This window comes from Schistocerca nitens, chromosome 1, assembly GCF_023898315.1.
Source record: "Schistocerca nitens isolate TAMUIC-IGC-003100 chromosome 1, iqSchNite1.1, whole genome shotgun sequence".
Lineage (NCBI taxonomy): Eukaryota > Metazoa > Arthropoda > Insecta > Orthoptera > Acrididae > Schistocerca > Schistocerca nitens.
The window spans coordinates 245868237-245887347 of NC_064614.1; the positions used below are offsets into that span (position 1 = coordinate 245868237).

Consider the following 19111-nt stretch of genomic DNA (forward strand, 5'->3'; position numbering starts at 1 on the left):
AAATATTGATTATCAGAGTTAAAAATATTGTAAGATTTTTTTTCTGCCTTAGGAACATTCTCAGGTTGGAACCTGCGCAAGTAAATATGATACCAGGAATGAAGTCAGAGATGGTCACAATGCCTTGGGCAGATCTGGGAAGTACAGGAGCACACGTTGCTGCTAAAATATATAAGTGAGTTGTGAAATATTCTTTATTGAACTTTTGTAAGTTTCTAATTGCTAAGGTAAAAATGCTTTGCAATTCTGTTAACATTTTATCACATATGAGGGCAATGTAAAACAACAGTTGTGTATCCTGTATTCAGAATATAAGGGTTTTACATTACATATCTTAGTGTAGTTCATCAAATGAGAACATTTCACATTTATGTCCTGGTCTTTTATCTCAGCTCTTATGTCCAGTCTCTCTTAAAGTCTGTTTCACAAAAAAAGCGTTGATGCTCTTTTCTGTTAGTATATCTTTATTTTTTAACTGCAGTAGAAAAATTGTGATTAACATAAAATGATACAATGTGGAATTATTTAGAATGTCATTGTTGCATGAATATTTAAAAAAGTGAATATACTGGATTTTTAAATCTGTATATTGGGCCTTTTACATTATTAAGACGTAAATATTACATTGAAGTATTATATAAAAATGATACATGAATGATAAACAGTACAGAGAAGAAGGTATAGAAGCTTTTGAAATGTGATGTCACAGAAGAATGCTGGAAATGAGGTGGATGTATAGGATAAGTAATGAAGAGCTGCTGATTTGAATTGGAGAGAAAAGAGCTTTATGCTGTAATTTGGCTAAATTAATGGATAGTTCAGTAGTACACACTCTGAGGTATTGGAGATTTGTTAATTTAGTAATGGAGGGAAGTTCAGGGGGGAAATTTTGTAGAGCGAGACCAAGTAAGCAGATTCAAAGAGGGGTTGAATTAGCTCTGTAGCGTCACAACACTGAACTGTGTCTGTGCGTGTTAAAAAATACATAAAGTGCTTGACATTCTGACACAACACAGCATTTTTGTTCAGAAGTACTTCAAATATCCCTTACCAATGCAGAACAGCTAATGGGCTGAAACAGTTACTTCACAATAGTAACAATTCTGACAGAACACATTATTTGTGTTCAGAAATACTTCAAATATCCTTTACCAATGCAGAACAGCTAATGGGCTGAAACAGTTACTTCACAATAGTTTGAATGTATATAAAATTTGAGTTGGGAATTCATAGTTAAAACTACAGTTAGCTTTACAGCTATTCTGCTAATGTGATAGTGTGTGTTCTAAATAAATAACTTAAGGGATCAGTTGTGTTATTGCTAAGAGTAAATTTTTAAAGTGGTGGTTTGCTATTTGTTCTGTGGTATCATTTTAATCGAGGAAATGTATTATTGTTATCACACTGATGCAGTTGTTTTTTATTTCTGCTTAATGAACAATAATAATAATAATAATAATAATAATAATAATAATGATCTTTCAGGTGAGCTACAGAAGTATTCAGAACAATATAATGAAAAGGTAGTTGCTAGTCACCATATATCAGAGATGCTGAGTCACAGAAAGGCACAACAAAAAGACTTTTGGAAAGTTAGCATTTGACAATGAAACATTTGTCAAGAATAGACAACAACAACAAAACTCTCTCTCTCTCTCTCTCTCTCTCTCTCTCTCTCTCTCTCTCTCTCTCAAACACAACGCACTGTTCCCTTTCTGTGACTCAACATCTCTGCTATATGGTGAGTAGCAACTATCCTTTTCATTATATTGCTACATTCCATTCTGGATATTTCATTGTTTGAAAGAATTGGGAATGATATATAATGTATTTAAACCATGAGTATCTTTTCTTTATTGCAGAAGTGAAGAGAGGGATAAAGCATTGCAGCTTTGTGGTTGGAAAATTGATTCCCAATCTTTGTCAGACTTTCTTGATGGCCTAGAGGCGGAAGGATCATACTCCCGTGCAGCTGCCATTGCTGTATTCAACCTCAGGCTGAGACTTGCAGTTGAGATGTTGAATCGTGGCGCCTCTAGGAATAATGATTCCAAATATACAATTGTGGCCATGGCCCTGTCTGGTATGTCAAATATTTATTTGTTGTCGTATCATGCATAGTATTATTTACAAAGTTGTTAACAAGAACTTGCTTTCATCAATTTTTTTAGGCCTGCTTAAGTATGCCAGTGTCTGCTCTAGTAGACTGAAGCTCCCCTAGCTTTGTGTGGGAGTTGAGTTCACTATTTCCTTTATGTCCACCCTTTATACTAAAAATACTTCCATTGTTATAGGTAGGATACTGGGTAGAATGAACATCCAAATTGGCAAGAGAATTTGTATGTTCAGCTGTCCTGAACACACACAAACACAAATGAGCCAACACAGTTGTAACGGAACACGTGTCAATTGTCAAAATGTGTTTTTAGTTATAAAAAGATAAGACAGTAAACTACAGTAGTTGTGACCTTGCTGTATACGGAAAATGTGTGGAAAATAAGGATCTTGGAATTTGTGAAATGCCTTATAAATGCAACTTCGTAAGTGGAAACTACTACACCACCCTGCTACAGATTGTCAAATAGCTTAAAGACTGCCCTGTAGTAACAGAGCTGTACAACACCCATAATTTTATCAAAAGGGTTTATGTCGTGCAGTACTTAATGGATTTCAAGAGCAGTGAATTGAAGAATGAAATAGGAAGCCCATGGTATAGTTGACATATGTAAGTTTATAAAAAATGGTGATGGGGAAACTGCAAGAGATAGCAACATTTCTGGTGTCTTTCAATACATCTTTATTTTAGAATCCATTAAAGCAGGCTTTATGTGCTAGAAGATGTGGCCATACGTGTAATACCTGACTGATCAAAAAAACATATACAAGAAAAATAGCATCCTACCTTTTCAAAATGATTTGCAACTGCAGTGAAGAAAACAGTGCCTAAGACATGTCCACAAAGACAGGAGCAAGTGATAGGAGTGTTAAAACTTCCACTTGCCCCTTCACCTGTGCCTGCACTTGCACTTCCACCTGCAATTGCACTTGTGGAAACACATCTGATACAATACAGATTGCCCACTCCAAGCAGATAAGCCTGGAAGACCTAAGAAAAATATACACAAGCCATCAGACAGCAAAACTGGTTTTTCTTTTCTTTCTTTCTTTCGAACCACTTTGCTCCTCACACTCTAAGCCCTCTGTCACATTTTCCCAGAGAATCTAAAAGCAAGGTTACCACAAAGTACCTTACCCTCATGCTCTTGGGAGCAGACAAGTTAAGTCCACTCCAGTTTTATGAAACTCTTGTGTGGTACTGGCTATATTATGGAGGTGCAAGTTGTTGAATCATGGAACATGTGTACCTCAACTCCAACAATGCTATGCACCATAAGGAGTTCACATTGATTGTAAGTGCTTTCAGGACCAGTCGTTTGCACAACGTCTGTACTGAGACTGGGCAATCACCACATGCCTCCTGAGAGTTGCTCCTAGTGGCCAAGAATAACTCTCAAGTGGACACAGTACTCGAGTGACTCAAGAGTGTTACTGTCCTGAGTTCTCTCAAGTGGACACGCTCCTTAGTCCATGTTTGGAGACAACTGCTTTGTTGGTTACCAAAGAAGATAAAATGATTTTTAGATTCAGTGAGATACTGAAGGGCCTGCAGTCATATACATTTTTAACTCAGTGTTTTATAGAATTTTAAATGAATATCACAATTATATAACAAACAATAGAAAATCTGAGTTTGAATAATGACAGTATTAGAAAAGAATAGGTGGTCTTTTTGTTGTGCCTGTCTGCGACTCAGCATCTCCATATATATATATATATATGTGTGTGTGTGTGTGTGCGTGTGTGCGTGTGTGTGTGTGTGTGTGTGTGTTTCAGAAGCAGGCCTTCTGGCCAAAAGCTTACACGTTTAAGGGTCTTTTTGTTTTGTCTGTCTGTGACTCAACATCTCCGCTTTATGGCAACTAGCAATCTATCCTTTTCTATTATGGTCACAAATATATAACTGTATTGACAGATTGGTGATAGTAGGGGAATTTTCTTTGTTTCTTTGCAAAGGCAGCATAAATATGTAACATAAATGAAACTTTTTGTTAGCTTTGAGAAAAATACACAATCAGGTTTTACTTTACATTGTGTCAGGTTGATGGAGTAGGTCAGGCTGTTTCAAGTCTGCACCCATGGAGCACAGGCACCCCAAGCACCTACAGCTCATCTGTTGGGCAGGTGTAAGATCAGCTGGAGTGTTGCAGCAGTTGAAAGAAACAATACTGCATCATAGAACTGATATTTGTGGAAAAAGCAGACTCGTCAGGAAAATGATGGCCTTGTTGGAATACTCTATATTTTATGTTTGCATGTGAGATTGTTAGGTTTCTAGGTTTGCCTTGAAACAAGAATAATGTTCTATTAGCAGTGGTGGAGGGTAGATCAGATTATGTGTGGCAGCTGCCAACATTAAGTAATCCTGTTTTGTGCTAGATTTAATGTTTAACATGCCATGAGTAAACTTTCATTGCTGAGGAAGCTGGTACAAGTGTCTCCACTCACTTCTTTTAGCTCTTTTGTCTCTACATGATGCAACATGTCCCACTAAACTATGAACGGTTACAACACTGTAACACCTTCCAGACAGTTCCATAACCTACAGTATTGTCTGATCATGCAGATGACTGGCCTTATAATTCTGAGGGTGGCCATTCTACTGGCACCTTAAGTGAGCATCTTCGGCTTAGTCTCTGCAGTTGTCCTCTGGCAGCCAGGGCTTCTGTACTGTACATGATTACAATTCTGTAGTTCTGGATGATATTATTGCTCACCAGCTGTTGAAGTCCATCAGTGTACTGGTGAATGATTTGCTGCATTATGGACCTATCTGCTATTTTAATCTGTGATAACGGCAGCTCGGTGTCCTCAAGACATTTTTTCCCATGGTCATTGGATTTGGTGGCATGATTTCCTCCAAATGGAAGAACTCATTCTACGTCCTTGAGATGGTGCATATGAAAACCCCCTTGCTTGAATGACTTTGTGGAAGGAGTGCCCCCGTTTCGGGCACTCATGATCAAAAGAGCTAATATTGATTGTCTTCCCACCCTGTGCTAGACTGTTATGCTGATGTCCAGTGCAATGACATACCAGTCATGTGCTAAAGTGATAAGAGAGTTCTCTCTTCCAGTACAGCTGCTATCTGTAACTTATTTGTTCATGATTGTAGTTGCAAATGCTGCCAGGTCATTTTAAACATATTTAGAATACAATTAGTTCTTTAAGAAGTATTGTAAGTTCCAGAAACTAGTGATAACTATAACAATAAGAGATACAGAGTAACAACTATAACCATAAGAGCTACACAGTCAAAACGAGAGTTTACATTACGTTAAGCTGTATAAGCTGTTGCTGAATGTTCTTAATTGACCCTTTCTTTTCTTTTCTTTTCTTTAACTGACCAGAATGTCTTTTCACTTAGAATATTTGCCAATGACTTCATGCATGTGACTATTTAGTGGCTAATGGAGCAGGTCTCTATATGAATAATAAAACTTACAACTGTCATGTCTGTCTGTTTGAACATGCTTCTCCAAAACCACTAGATGAATTTCATGGAATTTTTTAAGTCACTTGAGCATAGCTTGGGGCACTGTGTAAGCTTTATTTCATCAAAATCGGATCACTATAAAAGAGATATCATATTTTAACTGTTATCTAAAATCATTGTGTCAGTCTGTTAGAACATTCTAATCTCCAAAACTACTATACACATTTTCATAGTATTTGCACAGGTAACTTGAAATAGCTTGGAGTGTCATATAGGCTTTTTTTCATCAAAATCAGACCACAGAAAAGAAAAATTTCCACACAGATTATAAAAATGTATGTTCGTGTGTATGTATGTAAGTCTATATGTCTGTTCCACATCTCCTCCAAAACCACTGGACTGATTCCAACCAAACTTGGCACAAGTATCACTTACTGTGTGGAAAGAATTGCTGTGGAGGTAAGAACCAACTACCTATTAGAGTGGTAGGAGAGGAGGTGAAAAAGAGGTACAGGCCACAATGTGCAAATATCCAGATTTTATTCGTCCAGTATTTGAGAATGAGAGCAGTTAGTGACTTACAACAGACTGTACACGTAATTTCAAACCTTTATGAACCTTTTTCTTGCTTACAACCCCCACAAAAGATGACAAGAAAAAAAAAAAAAAGCTTGTCACTTGCTACAGTTTTGCTGTTCATGTAATGAAATTGTCGCATCAGGCATTATGATTTAATTTAGTACTTGTGTACTACTAACTGTATTGATTATAGTGTTAATATTGCACTATTTACCAATCAGTTAAGTGTATAGGCATCCCTTACAGAAACTGAAAGAACAATGAAAAATTTTCTACAAAGATTTTTACACAATGCTAACAGTTTTATCAATTGTCTTTTCTGGTGTAATTATAGGTGCTGATTTTTGTGGAAATAGTTAAGATCAATGTTGTACCTCTTCGTTGCGCAGTATTCTAGTCTCTGTAAATTAATTGTGGTTCACCAAAATGAAGCTTCTGTTGTTTTCGTGTAGCCTGGATGTGGCAATCAGAGTACTTTTTCATTTCACCTTGCTGCATCTTACCCCTTAACAGTCTTTTTTACTGCCGGGTTGATAAAAAAATCAGTTGAATGATTTTGTTTTCACAAAGCCGCTTATTTTTTCCTTTTAAAGCGTAAATATGGCTGATTCGCTCAACAAGCTCCGGAATGACTTGTACAGGCAGAAGAAGCTAAAGAGTAAGGAGCACATTATTTGACTCCTGTTTGTGACTTATTGTGTTTTCTTAGTTCTTATTATTATGTACAATTGGCAGTAAATGGTTACAAAATAATAAAATTTGATTTCATCTGGGCCCACTGCATCGTTTTCTTCATGATAGCCATCTTCAGCTTATATCAGGTGGTTTTTGATATCCATATGATATTGATGTCTCACTTGCTGTCACACTGCTGTTTATGTTTGCACCTACGATGTTGGTGGAGCTGTAGTAGGCATTTAACTTTTGCTGGCGCAGTTATTTGTGAGGGTGTCGAATTATGAAAGTTTATTTCGTAATGACATTACTTCACAGTTGTATTAACGGTTGAGTCAGTGATGTTATTTGGTAACCATATAAAGAGAATGGGAAACAAGAGTATTCTCAAGAAGATACACAAAATGAAGATGAGAAAGAAATGACCAAGAGGAAGACCAAGGGATAGACAGCTGGAAAGTGTGGAGGAGTGTGTTGAAGAAAGAAGTGAGGACTGGACGAGAGTGAACACACAAATATGGTGAGAGAAGAGGACTAGAGGGAGAGGCTTGAGTTCCAGACCTACCCTGGGGTTGGAAACTGTTCAAGGTGATGATGATACAGGTGAAATTAGTGTAAAAATCTCTTATTTTGATGAAGTTTAGTAAGGAGATGACTTAAACCCTTAGGAAGAACACAGGCTACTTTAGAAAGTGTGTAGAACAAGATACACGTTGATTCGAAGAATATTGGGTGAGTTAGGGAAAAATATTTGCTCTTTGTAAAAGCTATTTGCTCTTTCACTTTTGAAATTTATCATATTTGTGAAAATGCTTGTATTAGCTGATATGTACTACATGATATGATGAAAGTAATGAATACAATGGGTGTATAGTCTTCATTGTGTTTAATTCACACTTCCAAGCTATTTGTTATGTAATGTACTCAGTGTATAATGTATAGCTACTTCAGTAGCGCAGATGCATAGATTCGTGATCCTGTCCATGCTGAGTGGTGTGCACTGCTCAGCTGTGATGCTGCGGATGCTGAAGTGTCGTGCGTTGGGACAGGTTAGGACGGGGGAGAGCAGAGAGCACATCATAAGTCATCCAAACAGGCAGACATGTGAGGGCAGCCGATGCTATCACATATACTGTAGCTTACTTACTCACCAACACTCATCATAACAAAACTACCAATATGCTCAACCGTGGGTAACAGCTAGTAATCAGTAAGAGGGCATCTGTTTATGCTTTCTTGTGGATTAATCTAAATTTTAGAAGCAAACATAATGTTTAAGGCAGCTTTAAATCATTGTAGCAACTTTACAGCCCTCTAAACAGAGGCAACAATACTGTCATTTAGCTGTCATTTTGAATGGGGGATTTTACCCATTAACAATTGTGAGTAGATCTTTCAAAACATATTCAGAATTCTTTTGAATAATATTCACATAACAGTTGAATGAAAGTCAAAGTTGCCAATATACAAATTGCACAGATTGCTTTTTTATCATTAAATGTAAATTTATGATACACATATTTTTGAAAATAGGCTGACATACATTATTCTGCCTATAAAATGGGAAAAGTGAAATAGAATACAGAATGTAATCGCTCTTGAAACAGTACGACCGAAGTGCTGCTGGAGATTTACACTGTTTTTAAAACTGAAGGTTTTGACAAAGATCTGTTTGGTCGAATGCTCACTTCCTGACAGTCTTTTTGTTGTGCCTATCTGGGACTCAGCATCTTTGTTATGTTGTGAGTAGCAATTATCCATTTCTTAATAAGGTATTGTTACATGTATTTTAGAGAGGTAATGGAGGTTGTGGACATCCAAAACAAGTGGGTGCACCATATTTTGCATGGCGAACTAGATAAGAGTATATTTAAAGTATGTTCTTTGTTGAATTTGTATCAGTTGATTGAAAACAATTTTGGTGACTGTGTCTTGATATTGATGTTGAACATTTTGAGTGGCATGAGATTGATTTTGTTGGACTTATTTTTTTTGTTTTTCATGAAACTTGGGTATGTCATCACCATGTGCATACAAAATAGACGTAAAAGTAGTAGACAATAAGTGAAAATCTGACTCCAGACACTGTGACCTACATTTTTTGTTGTATTAAGTTGATATATTTTATATCATTGTAAGATCCTTGGCTGAATAAATTATTATGCTATTCTGACCTAGAAAGATCTCAGTTGAGTTGCGCATAGAAAACTTTGAATGAATGGAGGGACCAGTGAAGCACAGCATGTGTTACACAGTGCTTGAGTTTCAGTGTGGTGTTAAAAGTGAGGAAATTTTTTTTACCAATTAGCAGAGGGCTAGTTCCAGTATATTGGAATTAAAACCTGTACCATTAATATATCAGTGTTATCAAGGTGTGATGCCTCTGGCTAGTTCCAGTATATTGGAATTAAAACCTGTACCATTAATATATCAGTGTTATCAAGGTGTGATGCCTCTCTGCTGGTGTTAGAGCGTCATTCATACTGGGCTTTGCATTCCTCTTCTGGCCATATATACTGGCAGCCTTGTCCAGTTTTTCATCACATATTGATCCTCTGATTTCTTGGCAGAGCTCACACAGTGGTTACTTTTTCAATTCTCATATTTGTTGCTCCCACCATTTCATTTCATTCTTCTAGCATTAACTCTTTTTACTTTTTATTGCTGCTGTAGAATAAGTTATTTTTCACTATGTGAAGAACGTATGAGCTCACTAAGTAGACTGAAACACTACATAATTTGTGTATTTACATATTGAGAAATAATTTAAATGGATAGTTTGTCAATACCAGTTAATGATACGTAATGATGTGTCATTTACATATTCAAATGTCATAACTTACAAGCTTACATTAGGTTTAACACCACATATTTTACTCTGAGGTGGGTTTATCTGATTTCCTTTTATTCATGCCTGGTCCAAAAATATGTACCATCTGTAATGTCCCTGTTTGTCCTTGGGGTGTTTAACCCTAATTTTTTCTACTTCTTTGTACTCTGACTTTATATTTTCTTAGTATGAGGAGAAAGACATTTTAATTTCAGTTAGTATGTAGTCAACCTATTGGATACAATTTCATTTCTGTTGATAGTTAAGAAATTTTTAGCAACAGGTAATATTTCAAATACCTGTTTTCCTGAATTTTATCCGTCCTTTCTCCACACTTCGCTAATGCTTTTTTAAAAGATGCTTACTGTTCTTCAAACTCATTATGCATGGCATTTTCCATTGTGTAAAGCACCAAATTTTATTGTGCAATCTTATTCCTTTTTCACTGACTGATGGTTTAGCTTTACTAGTACACTGTGGAATCAGCCAACTCTTACATACACTTTATAGGGATAGGAAATCTAATGATCTTATAGGCTCAATTGTGGGTAAAGCATGTGGTGGACTCTGGATTATTGGTAGAATGTTGGGGAAGTCTACAAAGGAGACTGCTTGCGAATCACTTGTGCAACCAATTCTAGATTATTGCTGAAGTGTGTGGGATCCATACCAAATAGGACTAACACAGGAGATTTAACATATACAGAGAAGGGCAGCACAAATGGTCATGGTTTTCTTGACCCATGGGAAAGTTTTACTAAGATGCTGAAAGAAATGAACTGGCAGACTCTTGAAGATAGACCTAAACTATCCTGAAAAAGTGTACTAACAAAGTTTCAAGAACTGACTTTAAATGATGACGCTAGAAATTTACTACAACCCCTACTTACCATTCACATAGGGTTTGTGAGTATAAGATAGAGTAATTAAAGCATGCACAGAGGCACTCGAACAGTTATTCTTCCTGCGCTCCATATGTGAGTGGAATGGGAAGAAACCCTAATAATTGGTACAGGGGGATGTACCCTCTGCCAGACAATTCACAGTGGTTTACAGAATATAAATGTAGATTTTGTTGTAGATGTAAAAAGGTATGATGTATATTTGATTGTCTCTTTTTTTTTTACATTTTTGCACAGGGTTTTCAGATGATAAAAACAGCATGTGGCGAGAACTTTGCATCACGTCTCGCTCTCATCTCTCTGATCCTTATCTGCGTGCTCTATTTGCATTTCTCACTGCAGACTCTGAGAATTATGATGGCATCTTAGTAAGTATTTATTGTGTAACTTGTATTGAAAGTAAGTTGTTTACTGAGTATTTGTTGTATTTTTATGCTCTGTGAGATGCGTAGCAATGAAATAAAATATTCCTTGATAATGGAATGGTTATAGCAAGTAATATCATTGTTGGAAAGCTTTATTGTATTTGGCTTTAGTAATGTGATTATTGTATTTGGCTTCAGTAATGTGAGAAAATGAGGTTAGCAGTGTTGAGGTGGTGATAGTGAAAGTTTCTCAACTAATTTAATAATGTGCTGTGATACTTAAATACTTGTTGTCTTATTACAAAACTTCCAAAAAGACATATGTAATTTGACATTTTGACTCCCTGTCAGTTTGCACAAATTGAGTTGCAAGATTTGTGGATATGGTAAAGAGGACATAGAATTTATGTTAATGTGGTAGCTCATGTGTTGAAAAAGACACTTTTGTTATTGACTTTCTATTGTAGAATTTTGATGAAACTGAAACTAGTGCCTTTCTAAACTGATTATAACATTGGTTCAGAAATATTTTATATAACATACCTTGAGACTGTGCAAGAGTCTATAAGCTGGAGAAAAAAAAGGGAGGCTTCATTACAATATACAGCAGCATAGAACAACTACAGAAAGCTACCATAGCCACAGCCACAACAGTAGAACCAAATAAGATTATTTTTTTTAGTTGAGGCACCATTTCTAATTCATAATTAACAGCATCCCATTAGAAGCAATGCCTCTCAGTACTTCATCTCTGTGCCCATATATTGCGTTAGTTGATGATGCTTGGTACTTGACTCTAGCTTTCTCATTATGTCTGTGAGCATTTCATTATTGAAGTTTGCCCTGCTGTTATTTCTTCTGAATCAATTTTTCTCTGACAAAATGATGCCTAGTATCAAAGTGTTCAGTGAAACCTTTGTCTTTCTTGAGGCACTTACGTCTTTGTTGTCACACATCAGTTTAATCGAGGCATGTTTTGGGAAACAGGATATTTGTCTTTGTAGCCATTGCAGTCACATTGCTTCCTGACAGGCATTAAGTTAATTCCATGTATATAATTTAGGAGTAAAAGAGACCACTCATCATTGTCAATAGGCACACACAAAAGAGAATGAAAACTTCTTTAGCTTTTGGAAGAAGTCCTTGGACGAGCTAGAGAGCCCTCTTGCATGCACACATGCTAGGAGTGTCACATATACTAGAAATCGGGGAACACCACAGAATTTCGTATATTTGTCAGGGAAGTTCCAGGGAAATTCATGGGGAGAGGGGTGACCACTGGAAAATCTCATTTTTGGCTCAGCAGATGAAATGGTTTGTTTAAGGAGCCACCATGCATTGCCAGTGGCTTGGGACAGTTAAGTAACTGCTGAGTGTCCTACTCCATCCTCCCAACCACTCCTCGGAGTCAGTGCTGCCACTGCTGCTTGCCGCTATCGAAGCAGTTGCTAACGAAAGTGGCACGGAGGTGTGAGCAGTATTTTTTAAGAGTATTTGCACAAGTCATTTGTTGCACTGACTGATCACTGTGATCTCAGTTCAACAACACACTGTCGGTGACTTATAACTCTGTAAATATTTGGCCATACACTAGTGGATGATCATAACAGGCCAGAACCGCAAATCATTTCCACAAGTATCTCTGATAGACCTGGCCCTCCTGTCTGAGGCCTGTCATTACTCACAAATGTGTGGCCTCTCCCATTGTATCCAGATTCTCTGATCTGCCTGCAGGCCAAGTCCATTTGTTTGTGTTGTAAATTGGTGGATTTTCATGGTCTGTCCGCAGTGCATGCTCAGCAGGCCAGAGGCCACGGGTGATGAATTTCGGGAGTTGTATGTTGTGCAGTGTGGCATTTTACAAGCATTTTATATGTAGTAGTACATTTTCACAATTTGAAAATAGTTTATATATTTGAGAGAAAATATGGACTGTAGTAGGAAGAAAATTGTGGAAGTCGTCAGTGCATTGTTTACTATGAACTTGTATATTTTTCGAAAGAAAAATTGCACAATATGTGTATAATAATGGGCATAACACAATGGGCACAACAGTAAACATAGTAAAAGGACATTTTATTGGGACTCACTAAAGTGTTGTTTTATACAGCTCAACCTCCCCTGCCCCCTCCCCGCCCTCCGTTTACATTTCTTTCAAGAGCCTACATCTTTTTGAGCTTACTTTTGAAATTATTGAAGATATCTTAAGTCTGTCTTTGCAACTACAAGAAACTGCGTATTTTGGTCACTGAATGGTGGTTCATTTTAGTGAAATAAAATATCATCAGTGGTCTTTAATTAAACATTTTTACAATCTAGCTTGCTTTCTGTATCTAAAATCAGTTTGTTAAAAAAGATGTTGATGTTACTTACAATATATTATGTCCAATTTTTGCTCACCTCAGGAAACTCCATGTGCTTGCATGTTTTTTTAGATATTCACTCGTTTGGTGCAGTTGTTTCTTGTGCTGCTTTTGCAAAGACAGATTTGAAATACCTTGGTTCTCATAAAGCAGCCACAGACAACATGGTCACACAAATAAAGAATTTTTTCTGAAACATCATTTCAAATTTTATAACTTAGTTTTTATAATACTATCATCCACAGTTGTCTACAAATGATTTGTGCACCCTCTTTTTACATCCTTGTTTGTGTAATTTTCATGTGTCAGTTTTCTTGAATAAGGAATTTTGCGGTACATTTGTATAAATTTTTAGATGTGGACATTGGTCCAGCCCCTTCATTACACATGAAGCAATCAAAACTTGCTGTATTCTGGATATTAGTGGCAGTGACAAATTTCGAGTGTCACCTGAATTTGCCTTGTTGCTGCAATGTTAAAAATTGCATTTTTTGTCAAAACAAAGCAGAATGTACATGATTTCATCTCTCTGTCATTCTAATGCAGTTATAATTGTGACAGAATCCTGAAACAATGGCTTAGTAAATGAGGAACTGAGTGCAGTTCAGATGATAAGCTTATCAAAAATCACATTCTTACTATAAAAATAAAATTTTAATCTCTTCACATACATTATTGCAATACTACACTAATGCTCATTCCACCAGCTATTGATGACCCATAAAAATTACAGCATTCTATTGCAAATTTTACAAAAACTCCTATATCATGGTAGATAAGAAAGTTCTACATTTTATTGTACAGCAAACTATTCTCCTCTTTCTATGCTATCATTTGCCAAAATCTTGTTTCAACATCTCGAACTGTTTGTGAGACATGAGGGACATTGTGAATATTTCATTCTTGTATGTTTGTAGGATTGGAATTAGGTATTGATCTCTTCCCTTAAACTTAAAAAATTTCAAGATGTTAGCTAAATTTTGTATGCAGAAATATATAGCGGAATATGCACCAGACACATTTTTGATTGCAACAAATTCGAATTTCACACAGTATAAGACTTTTGTGCAAAATATCGCAATAACTATGACCATTAACAAAATGATAAACATTTAATCATTCAGTTTCTTTAAAATCTTGTGAGAAAGATTGCAGGTTAGCCAGTGTTAACACTGTGAGTGACGTAAACTGGTGTGTGGGGAGAGTCTGGGTTGGTGGACATCCTGGCTGACTGTGGCTTGTTAAAAGGTTTGTGTGGGTGTACCTGATTGTCAGACCTGATCTCCAATCCCAAGAACTGCAGGTACTGTGTCAAGATTGGGCATCCAAATACATGAAGGCAGGGACTGCTGGTATCCAAGACTCTGTCGCAAATATCCATCGCCCATTGGGAAAAGCCACTCGTGTGGCCAGCTAATGCGAAGTTAGGTTGTAACTGAACCAGAACCCTTGTACCTCACAAGGCTTCCCACAACACTGTGGGCATTCCCCTGCAATGTGATCCTTATTTGTCCTCTCACTTGTGTTTCAACTTACCTGTGAAAGCACACCACCTTTTGCTAGCTGTGGGAGTGTTGTCAGCAGGAAACTTTCCATCCTCAGTCCTGTGGCAGCTCCTATGGAATTCAGGTTGTAGATCCTGGTGAAACCAGGCAAGGTGAAATTCAGTGTTCAATGGCTGAATGACTGGAGGTGTGAGGGTATCAAGGACCACAAGACATCAGAGTTACAGGAATATTGCACAGTATGCAGCAAGTCTTTCACTCACAACAACATGGAGAAAGTGGCCCTCATCAGCCACGTGGAAAGAGCTAAGCACCCAAGGCAGTTGTGGTGGTCAGGAAGACAGCGGACATTCATCTTTTTGGTCAGTTGTGAGTGAAGTGCTACGATTTTCAGGTATTGCGTAGACTCTAGGAGGCTGCCTGTGAAACACAACATCTAAGGTCAGTGAATATGAAAAAAAGTTCAAGGAAGAGAAAAGTGGAACTCTGGAGCTGGTATTTGAACCGAGGACTGACTTTTGGACATGTTTCGGGTAAGGTTGTTACCATTCATTGCCCCATATTTTGTGTAATCCATCACGCTAGAAAGGTATCTTAAAGGAAGTCTGGAATATGTTTTTATTTTTACCCAGTGGTCTGTATACCCTCACTGACCATAATGGGATATTAGTTTTGTTGATTGTGTTGTTTTTACACTGCCAGTTTGGTGATGCATTATGCCATTAAAAGAGTAGTCCAGTAATGTTTTAAAACATAAGTGAGGACAACAGGAACCTCAGGTGAGCTGGGAACCCTTGCCAAAAGGTTAGCATTCCAAAGTGACCACCAGACTGTGGCATTCTCGAACTACCATTGCCGTGCTTAATGTAACCTACCCACTCTTTTTCCAGTGTCAAGCTTTGGTGTTCATTATGGATCTTGTTGTTGGTATTGCAGTGAAGAGGGAGGATCAGCAAGGTGCGGCCCGCAATTTCATTTTCCTGATGTTTTTTTCCTTCTCGCTTCCTCTTTGGATGAGAGAGTTGCTTTCATTAATCCCTTCTTCACCACTTGCACATACTGAAATTGGATGTATCCATCTGTTGTTGACCACTGTTCTTCCCCTGAGAGTATCACATGGATGATGTAATCATCTTATTGATATATTTGATATTCTTCAGGGTGTTAATGTTTCAGGATAATGCTGCTTGTCATCTGAGGAGATAACTGGGCATGATAAAGATGATCTGTTGACACTAGGTGAAATGGTGGTAAAAAAATCAGGTGTCTCACAGTTGGCAGTTGTTTCGTCATCCTCCCAGCAACCACAGTGTTGCCTTCACCACTGCCACTAATTCTGTGTCAGCTAACAGTCACATTTCAAAGTACCTGATCCAGGATGATGCTACAAGGATGAAAGTATTATGGACCCTGCAGGCAAGCAGACTGCTTTGTTCCTGGTCATGTTCCCTAATGATAATGTAGCTAGTAACATGCAGCTTGGTTGGACCAAGACATCAAATGATATCATTAATAGGTTAGCTGTGCACTGTAGGAAAAATGTTCTCACAGATCTCAAAGGCGATATTCCATTTGTAATCTCATTTGACGAGAGCCTTAACCAGGTGGCTGAGTTGCAGCAAATGGATATTACTTGCAGATATTTCCACAGAGTAAACAAACAGGTTGAAATGCATTACTTTTCATTCATATTTTAGGCCATACCACTGCTGCCAATATGTTGGACGGCTTTAAGAAAGAAACTTCTTTCTGACCTGATTCTTATCAGCATGTTTCAAATATCAATGAATGGGGCAAATGTCAACCTGGACATTCTTGAACGACTTGTGTCTTGTTTTGAAGAGTATTAATGGGGACAGTGCGTCAACTGTTATTGATGTGGGATCTTGTCATCATACAGTTCACCAGAGTTTCAGGAATGCAGCCTTAAAGACTAACTGTGGCGTTGATAATGTGTTGAAGAATGTACCTGTAAGAAAAGCAAATTATAAAAAATTTAATAAGCCCAAATACTTACCCTTCCCTAAAAAGTTTTGCTTCGTGCCCTGGCTGGAAACTGAGGCTGTATCCGATCGGGGTGTAAAAATCACCCCCTTCCTAAAGACTTACACAGTAGCACAAGATATTTACAGCTGGCCACTGACTTTGAAGTACCTTGAAGATTCTCTGCTGTCTGTGAAAATATATGTCATTGCCTTTGTTCCGGGGCAGGTAATTCTCTGTTCGAGGTAATTCCAATATGTGGCCTCTGCTGCACGTTTCCTGTCCAATGCTTTGTCTTCTATTCTTGCAGATGTGGTGTCCATAATAGTTAAGTCTGATGTATTATCTGCTGCAAAATTGGTATGTGATGTAAAACTTGATGACGAAGTTAGTCTTATTCCTGCCAAAGAAATTAACATTAGATCATGCTGTCCAATCTGAGCTGAAAAAGGTAAAATTGCCTGCCAAAGATATTTTACCTTTCAGGGCTGATTTCAGGGATTTTGTGATCAAAATATGCTCACTCCTCCTCCTAAAGTCACCTTTGAAGTATAGCATTTGTAGATACATAACTTTTGTGATCCACCTGTGACAAATAGCAGTCCAAAACTAGCAAGAATAGAATCTCAAATGCTGTGCAGAAATTCTCTTCGCAGAAATGGATGAGTGCTAAGGACTGTGATAAAGTTGAGAAAGAATCCACACAACTTTTAGGCAAGCAAGAATTTTTGGATCTCTGTGCAAGCTACAAGAGAAGGTAGATGAACATTGATTGTTTTTAGTGAGACTTATTGGGTGTTGAAACTAGCTGTCAGAATTTGTATAGCTTTCTTTAGAAAGTTTTTATTCTGAGCCATGGTAGAGCCTCTGTAGAGCAAAGTTTTTCATTAATAAGGAGTTTATGATGGTCAACCAAGAAACCAAGTCAGTTGTAGCCATAAGTCAAGCATATGATGGCATGAAATCACCTGGTGGGGTCTTCAAGATTAACGTTGACAAAAGAATGATTCTGGACTTTTATAGTGCTCAAGGTCAGTATGGTGAGGCTTTAAAGTAGAAGCAATGTGAAAAAGATGAAGCAGGCAAGAGAGCTAGACAGAAGAGATCCATCGTCCAGCAAGTTGATGAACTGAAGCCCAAAATGTCATGGATACTGGCTGGGAGGGCAACTCAGTTGAGTGGAATTGATAAAGTGATCACTTTTCTCACAAAGGAGGAATTTTCATTGATTGATTTTAATTATTTGTTTGACTTTTTATTGTTTGACAAAACACTGTGTATTATTTGGGAGGGAAAATGTCACTTTAGACACACCAGTGGTATCGTTCTTATTTTCGAAACTTTAATGTTACGATATACAACACATTTCTTTTATGTTTCTTGTATGATCTGACACATTATCTTGCCTGGAAAGTTCATAAATCCTGTACAGGAGGAGGAGAAAAATCTCACTGTTAATTCAAAGTTTGAATTAACTCATTAATAAACACAGAAATCCTTTAACTAAAAATGGATTTTATTTACAGTTTACCTGTTTGCTCAGCCCCCTGATCACATATCCTGTAAATAAGACAGTAACTGCCTGTTCATACAAAATTAAAGTTACAAACACGTTCAGAAATACTTGTCAGTTTATTTGTTTACTTACCCTTCAAGTACCAAAACCTGTCAGGAAAAATGCTAAAACTGTGCCTGGAAATCAGGGAGTTGTCAGGAAATTTCACTTTGGAAAACTTCTGGCAACACTACACACACACACACACACACACACACACACACACCTGTGAACCTACATTGAGCCAGCTAGATAGTGTCTCATCACTTCTGCTATTCAGTAAGTGATCTCCTTTACTCCTAAATTATTTACATTCTAGCAGAACTTTCCTTACTGTATTAATGACATGTATTCCGCTTCTATTGTTGAGTGAGTTACTGTTGGTGGTATTGATGCTCTGTGAAATTGCTGCACCTTGTGACATAAACAAGAAACCAGTGGTCAGCTTTCTATCTTCAGTGACCTCAGCCTACTCAGAATCGGTGATGTCATGATCTTACTCACAAGAAAATCTTTAGGTTCCGTCAGATATTATAGGATTCTTTTCATAGCTTACAATTGGGGTATTCCTGGGTTGTTATTGAACGGAATCACTTTTCCAGTTGTACGAGGGCCGTTCAGAAAGTAACCTCCGGTTGATTTAAAAAAATACACCAAGTTAAATAAAAATATTTTAATATATACATCTTACAACTAAATCTTTGCACTATTTTTCTACATAGTCTCCATAGCGATTGAGGCACTTATCGTATCTCTTCACAAGCTTTGAAATTCCTTCTGCATAAAAATCACCCGCTTGT

The 19111-nt window shown here is 37.3% G+C and overlaps 1 protein-coding gene across 2 annotated transcripts in view; it reads left to right on the forward strand.

The window, feature by feature from the left end:
- Positions 1 to 19111, forward strand: part of LOC126246795 (GATOR complex protein MIOS) — a 214967-nt gene that overhangs the window by 105360 nt on the left and 90496 nt on the right. For both annotated transcript variants that reach the window (XM_049948423.1, XM_049948424.1), the window contains 3 exons: positions 53 to 175; positions 1863 to 2083; positions 10778 to 10908. In XM_049948423.1, the coding sequence (XP_049804380.1) occupies positions 53 to 175; positions 1863 to 2083; positions 10778 to 10908 (475 nt within the window). The remainder of the gene's footprint in view (positions 1 to 52; positions 176 to 1862; positions 2084 to 10777; positions 10909 to 19111) is intronic.